The 17111-nt window shown below is 37.3% G+C and overlaps 1 protein-coding gene across 1 annotated transcript in view; it reads right to left on the bottom strand.

The window, feature by feature from the left end:
* Nucleotides 1–6827: 6827 nt before the first annotated feature.
* Nucleotides 6828–17111, bottom strand: part of bop1 (BOP1 ribosomal biogenesis factor) — a 94797-nt gene continuing 84513 nt past the window's right edge. Inside the window, exons 11-16 of the mRNA XM_073822054.1 lie at nt 16891–17023; nt 13607–13787; nt 12834–13125; nt 10684–10768; nt 10393–10500; nt 6828–7638 (exon numbers count right to left, since the gene is read on the bottom strand). Of these exons, the coding sequence (XP_073678155.1) occupies nt 7485–7638; nt 10393–10500; nt 10684–10768; nt 12834–13125; nt 13607–13787; nt 16891–17023 (953 nt within the window). The 3' untranslated portion in view covers nt 6828–7484. The remainder of the gene's footprint in view (nt 7639–10392; nt 10501–10683; nt 10769–12833; nt 13126–13606; nt 13788–16890; nt 17024–17111) is intronic.

The following is a 17111-nucleotide window of genomic DNA, read 5'->3' as shown; positions in this document are numbered from 1 at the left end:
ATTTTCTCCTGAAACTATTCAAAATGATGCAATGGGACTGTTATTGGGTTTCACCGACAGGAAAACCACAGGTACACACACACATACACACACATAGGCTTGTGGGCGAGACGCACCATGATAGACATCCAGAGCCTCTGAAGGGTTTCTTACCAGACAGTTTCAATGCCACCATCTGAAGTCATACTCCAATTATGGAGCGCCGCGATGCAAAATATACGGAACACTTCATGAAACCTCTCTGTGCATAACCTGAATTTAACAAAACCCCATTCACTGTCCACTGTCTAGTGGAGCTTGTAAAATACCAGCTTTTTTTTAATGGTGGGACAGACGCTCTCTGATGTCTCGTCAACGTTGAGCGTCTGACAAGTCCACTAAGAGGGGCCCGACCGGAGGAAGTCATTATGAGGTCACCCCCGGTCCTCCCGAGCACTTATGATGTCATCTCGCAGACTGAAGGTTTTTCCTTGGAATGTGTCTCGTGCCATTTTGGGGTTTGGAACGTGTGTCGCGTGTCTGGACGAGCATTAACGGGGGCACCGCGCGCCGCCACGTCATCTGTTACGCCCCAGCATTCGCGAGTCTCATGCAGGCCTGTCAATCAAGACGCTTTGTGGCCTTTCTGGTTGTACTACTGAATTTCGAAAAAATCCCTTTGCGTTGATTAAACGTAATTTTATGTTTCCTCCGCGCGCACAACGATATAAATGACCCATGGAAAAAAGCACGGACATGGACAGCTGCAATCAATTATGGCGTTTCCATTACTACTGACGGTGTTAATTGATAAATGTGGTATCGCCGATGGGCCCTTGAGTTTTTTCGGAGAAATTTTTTAGAGTGGAAACATGATATAATGGAGAAGTGTGTCTTACGAGCCATGACTTCCCCAACGCCACTTAATCAGCTTCAGATAAGGCCAAATCAATGTTGGACCCCATTGACTTTCATTGTATGGACAAAAAAGACATTTTTTGGTGAACTGTACCTCAGATAAAGGATGTGATTTCAAGACGTAATCAGTAGCAGGTTTTTGCGTAGGCAAGCCACAGTTTTCATCTGTCTGTCCAAATATACATTATATATATGGGTCATTCTACAGAATTGGTACAAACAGTCTCACAACCAAAAAGCACATTTAAAAAGCATTTAAGTATTCAAATATCAGATGTTTACTAAGATCTTTCTATTATCCTTCTATCTATGGAAACCCACAATAATATTTAAAATATTAGTAAATATTAGTATTAGTCAATATACAATATCTCACAAAAGTGAGTACACCCCTCACATTTCAGCAACCATTTTAGTCTTTTATCTTCTCAAGTGACAATACTATAAAAAAAATTTCCATAGAAATGAAATTTGGATATATTTTAGAGTAGTCAATGTGCAGCTTGTATAGCAGTATAGATTTACTGTCCTCTGAAAGTTACTCAACATACAGCCATTATAGTCAAAATAGCTGGCAACAAAAGGGAGTACACCCTAAGCGATAACAGCAGTATGTTGTATAACCATGCAAAGCCACATGTCCTATTCATCATGTTTATGTTTTTGTCTGCTTGACATGACCATACAAAGTTGTGTATCTTGTATTAGAGCAGCTAAAATTAGGTGCTTTAAGTAAAATTCTCTCATACTGACCACTGGATGTTCAACATTGCATCTCATGGCAAAAAACTATCTGAGGATTTGAGAATTAGAATTGTTGCTCTCTACAAAGATGGCCAAGGCTATTAGAGGTTCAGTAACACCCTGAAACTGAGTTACACTACAGTGGTCAGGGTCATACAAAGGTTTTCCAAGATGGGTTCCATTCGGAACAGGCATTGCAAGGGTCGATCAACGAAGTTGAGCACTCGTTCTGTGCGTCAGGTGCAGAACCTGGCTTCAAAAAACAGATGCATGAGTTCTGCCAGAATTGCTTTAAAGGCTGCAGAAGTAGAAGGTCATCTTGTCAGTGCTCAGACCATACGCCGCAGTCGGTCTGCATAGGCATCTTCCCAGAAGGAAGCCTCATCTGAAGCTGGCTCACAAGAAAGCCTGCAAACAGTTTGCTGAAGACAACCTGTCCAAGAGCATGAATTACTGGAATCATGTCCTGTGGTCTATACAGACTATATGGAGAATATAAACTTGTTTGGCTCAGATGGTGTCCAGCATGTGTGGCGATGTCCTGGTGAAGAGTTCCAAGAAAATTGTGTCTTGCCTACAGTCAAGCATGGTGGTGGTAGCATCATGGTCTGGGGCTGCATGAGTGCTGCTGGTACTGGGAAGCTGCAGTTCATTGAGGGAAACATGGATATCCATTATATATTGTACATTCTGAAGCAGAATATGATGCCTCGCATTCCCTCCAGAAACTAGGCTGAACGGCAGTTTTCCAACATGACAATGATCCCAAACACACCACCAAGATGACAACTGCCTTGCTGGGGAAGCTGAAGGTGATGGAGTGGCCAAGTATGTCTCCAGACCTGAACCCTATTAAGCACCTGTGGGGCATCCTTAAGCGTAAGGTGAAGAAGCACCATGTGTCTAACATCAAGCAACTCAGTAATGTCATTATAGTGGAGTGGAAGAGGATCCCAGCAACAACCTGTGCAGCTTTGGTCAATTCCATGCCCAGGACGATTAAGGCGGTGCCAGATAACAATGGTGCTAACACAATATAGTGACACTTTGGACAAGTTCACTTAGGGTGTACTCACTTTTGTTGCCAGCTATTTTGACAATAATGGCTGTATGTTGCGTCATTTTCAGGGGACAATAAATCTATACTGCTATACAAGCTGCACATTGACTACTCTTAAAATATATCCAAGTTTAATTTCTATAGTAAAGTCCCTTGAAAAAATATACTGAAATGGTTGCTGAAATGTGAGGGGTGTACTCACTTTTGGGTACTTTTGAATTTGGAGGTGGCTGTCCTGAACCCTAATCCCAAATCATTTTGAGGTAAATGTGTTCAAAAGTCTGAAACATCTTTTGAGTAACTTTAAGGAACGATATGATACTTTTATGATACTTTTTGTTTCAATGTATATTCAAATTAATTAATCCTTAACTTTGAAATCAGTATGATCTGAAAAACTGAATTCAAAATACAAAGAAATCTTAGATCTAAATTACACTTGATATATTGTTGAAAATGTAATTGTTATCGATTCACCTCTGAAAAATTTTAATAAAATAGCAAAAAAATATATATTTATGATGTAGATGTAAGCAAAAGTCTTAATAGGTCAATATAACCATTCTTATTAAATTATATATTACTGTGTTTTGGTAGTGACAAATTTGAGAAGAGGACAAATATTCCAAAACTTTCTGAAAATACAATATGAGAAGTAATTAACTTCACAAGTACTAGAAATGTGTACCTTGGATATTTCACAATTTGCATACCTACAAATGTTTTGGAAAAATACATTATTTTCAAGACTTTTCCAATTCTGACTTTGGACCAATTCTGTAGAAAAGCCCATACATGTCTGTAATCTGAACTTGTTTACATGTTCAACAAAGCTAAAATTTCTGTCTGGTAGTCCATAAAAATCAGGTACAATTTCAGTCAGACTAAAGGCCCGTTCACACCAAAGATAATAATTATAACATCGTTTTTAAGAATCGTTCTAAACACAAAAGAATAGCAGATGAGCGATATTGTTGCATTCCCAGAAAGAAAGGCACAAAAGCTGGGCCTTTAAGCTTTTACATGACATTTTATGAAGACAAATTATTATTACTCATGTCAGCTGAAAATACTTATCCATTCTGTGTATTAGTCAAGTTTTGGCTGGTTAGCCTGGTTCAGTTAAGCCTTGCTGGTATTTGTCGTAACTACACCACGTGAGGGCAAAAAGCATCTTTCTTCACTGATTGTAGTTAAACAGCTGGTATTCTTACGAAAAACTTCCTTCTCTACTAAATTTGTCAGGCAGTTTTCCACAGTACTTCACAAAAAGCCATCCATGCTTCCTGTTTAGCAACATTAAAATATTCATAATCGCCAAGATAGGCATTTTTTGTGTATCAGGCTTCTGTCTTTCCATGAGCGCTGGAGTCACGCTCCGATGAATTACTGCTACCGCATTCATGTTTTTGTAGAGTTGAGGGAAAACCACTGGAGCGCTGACAATGACTATTTCTTAAGTTATTTTTAGAAAACTGACATCCCCAAAACAGAATGTGCCTGGCGTACTGAACGCTAATCATATAAACAACAGAATAATATCCAGACAAACGGGCCGCCTTTCAGAACAAGACGCGAACGCTGCCCTCCGCTGGCTTGGCACGGTGACCGACGTCAACTCTGGTTGAACTGATCGACGGACTAACTATGCGCTGGCTGGTCATCTAGCTGGCAATCTGTCAGTGACCACAAAACTAATGCTGAATCAACGCAAAAGAAAAGAATAAGTGCTTTCCAGGATATGGATGTGTGTAAAATGATAACGTACAATCGCCATACTTTGCGTCTGTCACGTGACAAACGATTGAGTGGCTCGGGAGTCGAACTAATTTGTGTTCCTCATAATTTATCCTGCATTGTAATGATTTCTTAATTTGGAATATGATCAAAGAGTGTATATGTGAACATGAAAAGGGATTGCCATTAAAAATATGAACATTTAGTCGTTTAAGATTAAATTCGCTGAAAGAGATGAGAGTCTGTGAAATAACTTAGTATAAAATTCAGGCAATGTGCGATAATTCACTAGTTTCAGCTCATTGGCTTCAACTTTTGAGTTTTATAACTTAGATCACTGTTTGGTGAGTTACCCAAATCCAGGCCTTGGCCATATGCGAGATTCTCAGATGTAAACAGAATGGATTGCACGTTTAATGTACTACTGAATATGTTTTTCTGCTAATTTATGCTGTCTAAACCACGGAAAAAACGCGTGGAAGCTGATAAATTATATAGAGATGGACTTAAGCAGGAAAAGGCACACTATTTTGACAAATTAAAGTTAATAGGTGATAAAGATACGTAAGAGCAGTATTAATCAAGATATTAGCCTAATATTTCACCTACCTAACTGAAAATGATAAGAACGAACACGGATGTTCTCAAGATTCTTGCCCTGGAAATCCCAGTTCAGTTTGGCCAACCACAAACACCTTTTTTTGTTCCCCAGTTTTTTGTACTCTTCTCCTTGATTTGTTATAACTTTTGGCAGATAGTACTCCAAATGTTTTTCCCAGTCCAACTGATTAATACAGCACAAAACATGACAATAATTGACCATTTTTAGCAGCAAGTTTCATTCGGTTCACTGGCATAGTTTACGTTTAGTGCCACCAAAATGGCCGACTGATGATCTTTCTTGGCGTGCTGACTACCATTTGTAAAACAACAGTTTTACTACAAATACCATGGATAAACTATGGTTAATTTGCCGTTATCGTGGCTATATTAAACGTTTTTTTGTTTCATTTGTAGTAAAATCATGGTTAATATTCGTAAGGGTTAGTCAGTATTTTGCATCACAACTTAGCTTATTACAGTTTTCTGTCTCTTCTTTTCAAATCACTCTTGGATTGATTCATTTGTTAAGAAACCAGCCTAAACTGGTCTCTGTTAGCTGGTTTAAGAGGGGGTTTATCAATCTTGAAGACCAGCTTAAACCTGCCAAGATCATCTTAGTTTTCAGTTGTCATTTTTTTGGTTTGTAAACTATTAACAACTCGTTTTTTTATTCAACTACCAGTCAAAAGTTTTTGAACAGTAAGATTTTAAAATGTTATTTAAGGAAGTCACTTCTGCTCACCAAGCTTACATTTATTTGATCCAAAATACAGCAAATGATTTGTGAAATACTTTTACCATTTAAAATAGTGGCTTTCTATTTGAATATATTTTAAAATGTTGTGATCAAAGCTACATTTTCAGCATCATTACTCCTACTCTTTAGTGTCATTTCAATCGTTTTAATATGCTGATTTGCTGTTCAAGAAATATTTATTATTATTATCAATATCTAAATCAGTTGATAAGTGATGATAAAACCATTTATAATGTTACAAAAGATTTCTATGATTAGATAAATGCTGTTCTTTTGAACTTTCTATTCATCAAAGAAACCTGAAAAAAATTCTAATTAGCTGCTTTCAAGAAAATAATGTTTTTTGAGCAGCAAATCAGAATATAAGAATGATTTCTGAAGGATCAAGTGACTTAAGTAATGATGCTAAAAATCTTTGAAATCACAGGAATATATTATAAAATACATTCAGATAGAAAACTGTTATTTCAAATTGAAAAAATATTAAATTCTTTTTACAGTTTTTGCTGTTCAAAAAGTTTTGACTAGTAGTTTGAACTTCCAGCAAAAATAAATCTGATACCTTGCAACACACCATTACTGTGATATAAAATTTCACAATAACTGTTCTATCACTGGAGAATGGAGGTATTTCGATATAAATACTACATCAAATATTATAGTACTTTTCATGCTTGGTAAGCATTTTGGTAAGCAATCTAAAATAATATTTATTCGCCACTGGTCTACAAACACTTCATCCTTGGAGATGCTGGCAAATTAACAAAGGACTGCAATCTCCACACGGAGAGGCTCACAGCCTTGAGACGACGTCTGGAGCTGAGAGAAGGACCTGCAGGTGGACGGCCTCCACGAAATATGATCTATAACACACAATGCCGTCTGATCAACGGCGTCTGGGCCTCTCGGAGGAGGAAACGAAACCAATTCCCAGACCCTCGCTGCATATAATTCAGGAGTCCTGAAAATCACCCTCGCTGACCTGTGGCGAGAAAACCAGAAGAGAAAGAGAAAACAAACTCCAAACACTTTTCAAGAAACACCATGTTTAATTAAAAACTAACCAGTCTCAGAAATACAACAGGTAAAGGTTTCACAACTGAACAGGTTAAGGTAAAAAATAAAAAACTGACACATTGACTGGTAGGACGCTCATTTCTGAATGAAACGCTTCAGAAGGCGGTTTAAGAAAACATCGGGAGGTGTAAGTGAAGGACAGACGTCTGCAGCTTTGTTTCACGTCTTGTTTCCTTTGGCAAGGCCCAACGTCAGACATTTGTTTCATTTCAAATACAGCTTCCTTGTCCAAGGATTAGCGGTTGGGCTTGATTTGCTGTGGGGCACTGACAGCCCGATACGGAAACGGGCCTTTCCGAGCGCACACGGTTTTGGGTTTGAAACCAAACCTGTCTTTCTTTTAACGCTGCACTCGAGTCCCGTGGGACTCTACGAACGGCTGGATGTATTTTCTTCTAACATAAAAAAGGCAAAACATAGCTCAAAACACATATTATAATGACATGTTCAATATCAGATCAGGCACTTGATTCCTGCCAGCAACATGTCAGTGTCCTCAAGAGAGCAGCAAGTCTAAAAAACCTCATCGAGTCGTAACTGGCGTGTAATTTCTGGTTTCGAAAACTCGAGGTCGCGGCTCCCGACGGAGGGCTGTTTTCGTTTTGTTCTCTAGGTGAAAAGACGGACTGTTCCGTCGGCCCCTGAGGAAAACACCCAGGGTTGGGTTGGGTGGAAGGTCACATCGAGGACCCCGAGGTCATGAGTGATGCTGTGACCCTTCAGAACCTTCACTGGAACAATCAGAGGATTCTGCAGCAAGTCACTGTAAGATTAACAAACAGACATTAGAAGGTTAGTGTTGTTCACAATTGGCTCTGAATAATGATTTTCATGAAGTCTGGCTCCAATAACGGTTCATAAATGTCTGAATTTTTTTCTGTCAATGGATGTTTCTTCAACTTTGGGCACTTTTATGAACCACAGGTTGATTTTTATACACCCAAACAGATTCAAACTTTTTTTTGTTATATGAAGGTCATATTAAAACCATCTTTGAAAGATTTTACCATGCCTAAAACGCATTTTATGTACAGATTTTATACAAAATTTAAATGTTTACTTTAAAATTTTTAAAATGTCTTCTGTGACTATTTAAAAAAAAAAATTACTAATTGCTTAATTCTAAATTAAATTTAAAATGTTTTCAGTTTTAATGTAATACTATAAAATTAATAAAACCCAAATCTATACATTTAACTTGCATTACATTTTAATTAATATTATTGTGCATTTAAAAATGTTGTTTTTTAAAATAATTATTACATGTATACATTTTTTTTTCAACTGATTAAATGTATTATATTTTTATACTAAAATATTGTCTTGTGTCTTTTATGTAAAGATTTAATCATTTTTATATTTTACTAACACATTTAGTAAATTATTAAATTTTGAGAACTATAATTTATACAAAGTAAAAAACAAAGCATTATAATATTTGTCAAAAATTCAATTCATTTTGACCACAAATTTAACTGTTTACTTGGAACTAGGAACATCACTTGGACAACTTTAAAGTATTTCGTTTTTTTTTTTTTGTTTTTTTTTATGCACCCTCAGATTCCAGATTTTCAAATAGTTGGATATCGGCCAAATATTGTCCTAACAATATATACATAAATAGAAAGCTTATTTATTCACCTTTTTCAGATGACCTTTACATCTCAATACCAATAAATTGACCCTTATGACTGGTTGTGTAGTCCTGGGTCACATATTAAAACTTAATACGTAGAATGATAAAAAACTGCTAGCAGATCTCACTAATCTAGTCTATCTTACTATTTCCACACTATTTTTAGCTTAGTCAACCAAAAACGGTTCTCTTTTCTCTACCCAAATTTTGTGGTTAAAAACGGTTGGCCATTTCTTCCAACAGTCTGAGGGCCCTAAAGGCCATAAAACAGTGAATTCTGGAAATATGGTTTGCTGTATATGCATCAACAGTTTGACTGGGGAAAGTAAGAAGTGGAAAAATAACATGACATCCTCAGTTTGAGTATAAAAAGATCTATTAAGGCCAGCTGATGAAGGCTTTTCATCCAGATCTCTCTTGCCCTCCACCGTACACGGATCATTAGCTCCGCTCAAAGAGTGTTCCTGACCCAAACTGCAGGAATGATAGTCTACCCCTGCAGATACACTGGACACGTGCCCGAGAGAAACAGACAAACCGAAAGAGAAGAAAAGACAGAACTACACTGTGTTAAGTTAGACAGCATATCACCTTACTACTTACACTATTTTTGCAGTATGTGAACTAAAATGTGCAGTACACAACCAGATTACACTGCACAGTTTCCCACAATGCAGTGCACTTGACACTATTCCAGTGTCCTGGTAGCAAATTAAAAGACTTCCAATGTATGAAAAAAATACTATGGAAGAAAGATACAAACTCGCTTTAAAAAAAAAAAAAAGTCAGAATTACATGATATAAACTTGCATTTGCGAGTTATAAATTTCAAAATTGTAAGATAAACTTTTTTTCTTTCTCAGGATTGCCTAATATAAACTTGCAATTACATTATAAAGACAGAATTGCAATAAATAAACTCGGAATTCTGAAAAAAAAAAAAAAAAATTAGAACCGAGATATAAACTCACAATTCTGACTTTTTTCTTAGAATTGCTTGATATAAACTTGCAATTATGTTATAAAGTCAGAATTGCGAGACAAACTCGTAATTCTGAGAAATAAAGACGGAATGGCAAGATATGAACCCACAATTCTGAATTTTTTTCTCAGAATTGCAATTTTAATCACACAATTGTGAGAAAAAAGGCAAAATTGTGAGACAAACTCGCAATTGTAAAAAAAAAAAAAACTCAGGATTGCGAGTTTGTATCATGCAATTCTGAGAAAACAGGCAGAACTGTGAGACAAAAACTCGCAATAGAGAGGATAAAAGAATTGTGAGTTTGTATCACGCAATTCTGAGAAAAAAAGTCATAATTACAAGATACAAACTCGCATTTGTGAGAAAAATGTTAGAATGCAATTCTGACTTTATTTCTCGCAATTATGAGTTTATATCTCGCAACTCAGATTTTATAACCCGTAAATTTGACTTCATTTCACAGGTTTTCGCAGTTAAAAACACAAAATGAAATACTAGCTTACTAAATACAGCACAGCATATATGCTGCCTAGGTTTTTTTTTTTTAAACAAATAATATGTGAAACGCTATGCATTATTATGCAATAAACCTTTTAAACCTCATTTCTGAGTTTTGTCAGTACACTGAAACAAGCCAGTCAAGAAAGATGTTAGAAATGACATCAAATATAACTTGTAGTTCTTTTGTCACACTGGAAATGGAAAGTTGAGTGCATTGTATGGTTGGAATCAGTATTCCTTTAAATATACTCTACTGTATAATGCACATACTCACCCAGATATAATATGCATAGAGTTATGCGTATTAAAGAACAGAGTAAGATCAGAAAATCAAAAACTAGATGACACTGGAAAATAGTGAAACACAACCCAGACAGGAAGACGATCAGACTCACTTGTAGACCATCCCATGACAGACGATAACGCTGCCATCATCAGATCCAGACGCGAACAGCGGGTAGTGCCTGTGGTAGGCCACGCTCCTCAGAGCCTTCTTATGATGTCTGTATGGACAGAGACACAAGACAGACCCGTCAGCGTCCCGACAGCAGAGGGACGTTACACAGAACCGCTCCAAGTCCCAAACGGAGACATTCACTCATTTGACAGGCCCAGCATTACCAACAATTTCCCTCGAGTCTGCCCCAGACTGCCCAAATTATAAAAACCTGCTCGTGCTGACTCACCGGAGAACTTTGTATGGTTTCGTGGACAGGTCCAGGTCGAACCAGGCCAGACGACAGTCGTAGCTACCGCATATCAAGTTGTCGCCTGTGGAAAACGGGTAAAAGAGGAGAAACCAATCACATCTGGTCACTGATGTCAAATGTCACTTTAGGGACATTTTTGAGAAACCAATCCGAATATTAAGCCAGAATAACTTTCCTCTGGTCACCTCCAAATACTTAGTTTTATATAACACACCATAACAGGCTGCAGAATGCTGCCAGTTTTCATTTCAAAGGTTACTGTAATAGGTTAGCGTCTATAATCGTTTACCCAAAAATGAATTTCTTCTCATTTATTCATTTCATTCCAAACCAATGACTTACTTTCTTCACACAAAGTATTTTTAAAAATCTCCAAGCTGATATTTTCCATTTATTCGAAGCCTATGCTGGACCTCTAAACCTCCCAAAAGGACAAAAGAGCATCATTAAAGTAATCCATAGGACTTTAGTCTTCTAAAGTCAAACGACAGACCAACATTTAAATCACCATTTACTCAAAATCATCTCTGCTGTAGCTCTCAAATCTCATATGGGCATAATAATACAAACTTTGTTCATCATTTGGTTATAAGACTTATTAGTGGTATTTAACAAGTTTAATTAACATTTTGTCAATTTTAAGCCTAAAAATGCTGGATGGAAGCATCAAGATTTAAATAAAATGTCCAAAATGCAAGCTTGAGGTAAGCAGAAGTGCAAAAACGAAGATGGTACACATTTACATGATAAAATCTTAGATGCACATAAAAAAAATCAGGTTGCACAGAAAAAAATATTCTATTCAACTAAAGCCTGACTATAATTGAATTTTATGTGTGTGCGCCAATCAGGGTGGGTTATTGTTAACTAAAATTATTAAAAATATTTTTTGTTAACTGAAATAAAATGAGAAATGTTGCTTTGGCAACTAACTGAAATAAAGAAGTATTTAAAAATTATAAATAATATAATATATATATATATATAATATATATATATAATATATATATATATATATATATATATATATATATATATAATATATATATATATATATATATATTTATATATATACAATAATAAAAGACAAAACAAATAAAGATAAAAATGTATATAAAAACAAGCTTATAAAAATGACAAAAGCCCAAAATAAAACGACTAAAACTTTAAAAAGTACAAAAATAAAAAGACAACTAATAAATACTGAGTATTTAAGACAAAAATTAAAATAAAGCTAAATAATATATATAAAACACAAGCTAATAAAAATTACAAAAGCACAAAATAAAAAGACTAAAACTTTAAAATTCAAAAAAAATAAAAAATTAAAATTAATAAATACTAAGTATTTAAGACAAAAATAAAATAAAGCTAAATAGAAATATATAAAAAAATTAAATAAGCTAACAAAAATGACAAATTCACAAAATAAAATAAATAAAAACGGATCAAAATAAACAAAAATATAATTAATAAATATTAAGTTAAATAGTATTTAATAAGTAGTATAACAAGTAGTATAACAAACTGTAAATAATACTAAATAATTTTGATTTTTTATTATTTTGTTGTTTTAAACTCACAGGATGTAAATGCTACTTTATTCACAAAATGTTTGTGCAATATTGCAATTTTTTATTTAAATTAAATTCACAATTTGGATGTAATGAGCTAACAACATATAACATGGCTTCAGAAGATTTCTTAAAAGAGAATCAAAATATAATGAACTATATAAGAATAATGATGATGAAATTAACACCCAAAGCTACAAACTCTAAATAACTGCTCTTCAAACAGCCTTTAGTTAATGGATAGTTTCAAATGTAAGTTTTAAGTTTTAATATTTAATGTAAAATTAAAGAATTTGCATTGGGAAATGTCTTTCAAAGTATGTTCAGACAAAATTCCCATTAAAACAACTGGATTTTACTCACAAAATTTTGTTGAGCAACGGTAAATGTGACTGCATTTACTCTGCATTATTAATTGGACAGCCTTAATATGCTTTCATTGCATTGAAAATGAATAGCAGATTCTCCAAAACATCTCCTTATTGAAAGAAAGCAAGTCAATTAGGTTTTGAATGAAACGATGGTGACCCTTTCAGAGAAACAGTTACGCACCTCCCGGGTGAATGGCCATGCTTGAAATCCATTTGCAGTTGGCCATCAGCTTCTTAGTGAGCTCCTGTTTGATGAGGTTGTAGACTCGCACGTAGCGCTGCGTGGCCACGAAGAAATACGGCCTGATGGGGTGGAAGGAGACGCACTGCACCAGACCCTTGTTCTTGCGGAAGGGGTTCTGCGTCCTGCGTTTGCTCACCTGGTGGATGACCACCTGGAGGTTGCTGCCGTTGTCGGGCATGACGCACGCCAGGTAGTCGCCTTTCCCGTGCCACGTCACCTGCCTCACGGCCTTCAGAGAGAGCAGAGAGAGTAAGCGGGTGGCTGGAGTTCAGAGGTCAAAGTCATTCTGCGGTAAATCCACAGGCGATTAATCCAATTATAACCTCAAAGACACGCTGGGACTAAATTTACTGCCGTTATTAACGCCGGCTCGGCCTCTGCCAGTCTGCCAACGCGTGTCGCTGCTTTGCTTTTTCCAGTAGTTTTAATTGGACACTAGAGGCGTCTTAAATTTCTTTCCATTTCAGGAAAAAGACGACCACAGGCTTGTGGCTTCTGCCAATAGTTAAAAGCCTCTGGCTGAAGCTCACGTGAGAGACGGTCGGACGCTCCCAGAGGGGATGAGAGAGGGAAAGAAAGACTTTTTCGTTTCTATTGTTGACTGGAAAATATTAAATTGAATAGAGGTCAAATGTGAACTGCTAATGGTTATTGTGATGTCCTCATTCTTATGAATATATAATCAGACAGTTGAGATGCGTTTTGATTACCTTGGGGTGTTTGAGGATGAGGCGGTGACCCTGCTCGTGACCTTCGCCCTCTGCGATGGCCCACTGAACAGGCTGATCCTTTACTTCCTCTGGCTCCTCATAGGAAGAGATTATCTGATCCGTAGCGGTGCAAACCAGCCGGTCGGCCAGACCAGGGTTCAGCAGGACAACAGTGTCATCACTGCACACAAACATCATGCTCATTCTCATCCATCTCTCCATACATCTGATAAAACAAGCTATTCTAACCACCCAACCAACCATCTATTTACCCATTTACCCATATTTAACCAGCCATTCATCATCTATCTCTCTAACAAACCAACAAACCATCTATCCATCTATTTATCTATCTATCTATCCATCTATCTATTATCCACTATGGATATAAATCCACCCACCCATCTCTCTGTCCAACCATCTGTCACAGGTGTTCTCAACTTTGGCCTGCGAGATCCAATTTACAACCTTTATCAAACTCACCTGCTGGTAACTTTTTAGCAATCCTAAAGGCTATAATGATGTTTAGGTGTGTTTGAATAGGGTTGGATCTGAACTTTGCAGGAAAATGGATCTTGCGGGCCAGAGCTGAGAATCCCTGATGTATCATATATGCATCCATCCATCAACCCCATCTATCTGTCCAACCATCTATCATCTATGCATCCATCTATGCCATCTATCTGTGCAACCATCCATCATCTATGCATCCATCTGTCCAACCATCTATCATCTATGCATCCATCCACCCACCCATCTATCTGTCCAACCATCCATCATCTATGCATCCATCTATGCCATCTATCTGTCCAACCATCTATCATCTATGCATCCATCCACCCACCCATCTATCTGTCCGACCATCCATCATCTATGCATCCATCTATGCCATCTATCTGTCCAACCATCTATCATCTATGCATCCATCTATGCCATCTATCTGTGCAACCATCCATCATCTATGCATCCATCTGTCCAACCATCTATCATCTATGCATCCATCCACCCACCCATCTATCTGTCCAACCATCCATCATCTATGCATCCATCTATGCCATCTATCTGTCCAACCATCTATCATCTATGCATCCATCCACCCACCCATCTATCTGTCCGACCATCCATCATCTATGCATCCATCTATGCCATCTATCTGTCCAACCATCTATCATCTATGCATCCATCTATGCCATCTATCTGTGCAACCATCCATCATCTATGCATCCATCTGTCCAACCATCTATCATCTATGCATCCATCCACCCACCCATCTATCTGTCCGACCATCCATCATCTATGCATCCATCTATGCCATCTATCTGTCCGACCATCCATCATCTATGCATCCATCTATGCCATCTATCTGTCCAACCATCTATCATCTATGCATCCATCTATGCCATCTATCTGTGCAACCATCCATCATCTATGCATCCATCTGTCCAACCATCTATCATCTATGCATCCATCCATCCACCCATCTATCTGTCCGACCATCCATCATCTATGCATCCATCCACCCACCCATCTATCTGTCCAACCATCCATCATCTATGCATCCATCTATGCCATCTATCTGTCCAACCATCTATTATCTATGCATCCATCTATGCCATCTATCTGTGCAACCATCCATCATCTATGCATCCATCTGTCCAACCATCTATCATCTATGCATCCATCCATCCACCCATCTATCTGTCCGACCATCCATCATCTATGCATCCATCCACCCACCCATCTATCTGTCCAACCATCCATCATCTATGCATCCATCTATGCCATCTATCTGTCCAACCATCTATTATCTATGCATCCATCTATGCCATCTATCTGTCCAACCATCTATCATCTATGCATCCATCTATGCCATCTATCTGTCCAACCATCCATCATCTATGCATCCATCTAACCCATCCATCTGTCCAACCATGCATCATCTATGAAATCTATCTGTCCGACCATCCATCATCTATAAACCCATCCATCCACTTATCTATCTGTCCAACCATCCATCATCTATGCATCCATCTATGCCATCTATCTGTCTAACCATCCATCATCTATAAATCCATCCATCCACCCATCTATCTGTCCAACCATCCATCATCTATGCATCCATCAATCCATCTATCTGTCTGTCTGTCTGTCCAACAATCCATTATCTATGCATCCATCCATCCATCTATCCATCAACCATCCATCATCTATGAATCAATCCATCCATCCACCCACCCATCTATCCGTCCAACCATCCATCATCTATGAAACCATCCATCAACCCAACTATCTGTCCAACCATCCATCATCTATGAATCAATTCATCCATCCATCCAACCATCCAATATCTACGCATCCATCAATCTGTCCAACCATCCATTATCTATGAATCCATCCACCCATCTATCTGCCCAACCATCCATCATTTATGAATCTATCCACCCATCTATCTGTTCAACCATCTATCATTTATGAATCCATCCACCCATCTATCTGTTCAACCATCCATTATTTATGAATTCATCCATCCACTCATCTATCTGCCCAACCACCCATCATCTATGCATCCATTCATCCAATTATTCTATATGTCCAACCATCCATCCATCCATCATCTATGCATCCATCCATACATCTATCCCATCTATTTGTCCAACTGTCCATAAACTATGCATTCATCCATGCATCCATCATCTATCTGCCAACCACCCATCATCTACTTCGCTAATTATTTAACATCTATTTACCTATCCAACCAACCTCAGAATGTCTAAGCATCCACCCTACCTATTTACCCACCTTAATAACTGTTTATCAAACAAATATCTAGGATGTTTATATATCCATTCTAGCTATTTATCTAACCTATTTACCAGACACCTTTTAACAATTTCAACTAACATCAGAATTTTTATCTAGGCATACATTCATCCATTATATTGGTTTATCTAACCTACATTCCTAACCATCTAATTAACTAACAAGTGAAGAAAAGCTGGATATATAATAACAAATACTATTTAAATTCCTTGGAACATTCAACAGAAGTTCTTGAAAATGTTACCCAAATTCCGTAATGAACATTTGACATCCTCATAATAGGTCTTTCCTGAGGCTTACTAAACTAACACTCGTTTAGACAGACTGCAGCTCTACACCCATTAAAAATAAATCCTGTAAATCATCTGCTGTCAAATAACATACATCACACACTGGATGTTACAAAACATACAAATTAACATTCAGGTGCAGATTATAAGAAGAAAAATAAAGGCGGGTCTTACTAGCTAACAGCAACCAGACAGATGGAAGGATTTGGATTCCAGGCCACACCCTTCACAGCTCCGCCCACCTCCACAGTCTTCAAGCAGCGCGCCGTACTGACCTCCCAGAAACGCACTGTGCAGTCATCAGAGCCTGAGGTCAAAGGGTTAAAACAAAAACTTTGACATAAATGTATTCATAAGAGAATTTACAAATACTGTTTCATTCAGCATTCTCTTTC

This window comes from Garra rufa, chromosome 17 (genome assembly GCF_049309525.1).
Source record: "Garra rufa chromosome 17, GarRuf1.0, whole genome shotgun sequence".
NCBI classification, from domain to species: domain Eukaryota; kingdom Metazoa; phylum Chordata; class Actinopteri; order Cypriniformes; family Cyprinidae; genus Garra; species Garra rufa.
The sequence above is the reverse complement of the archived record's forward strand: the minus strand, read 5'-3'. Positions and strand labels throughout refer to the sequence as shown.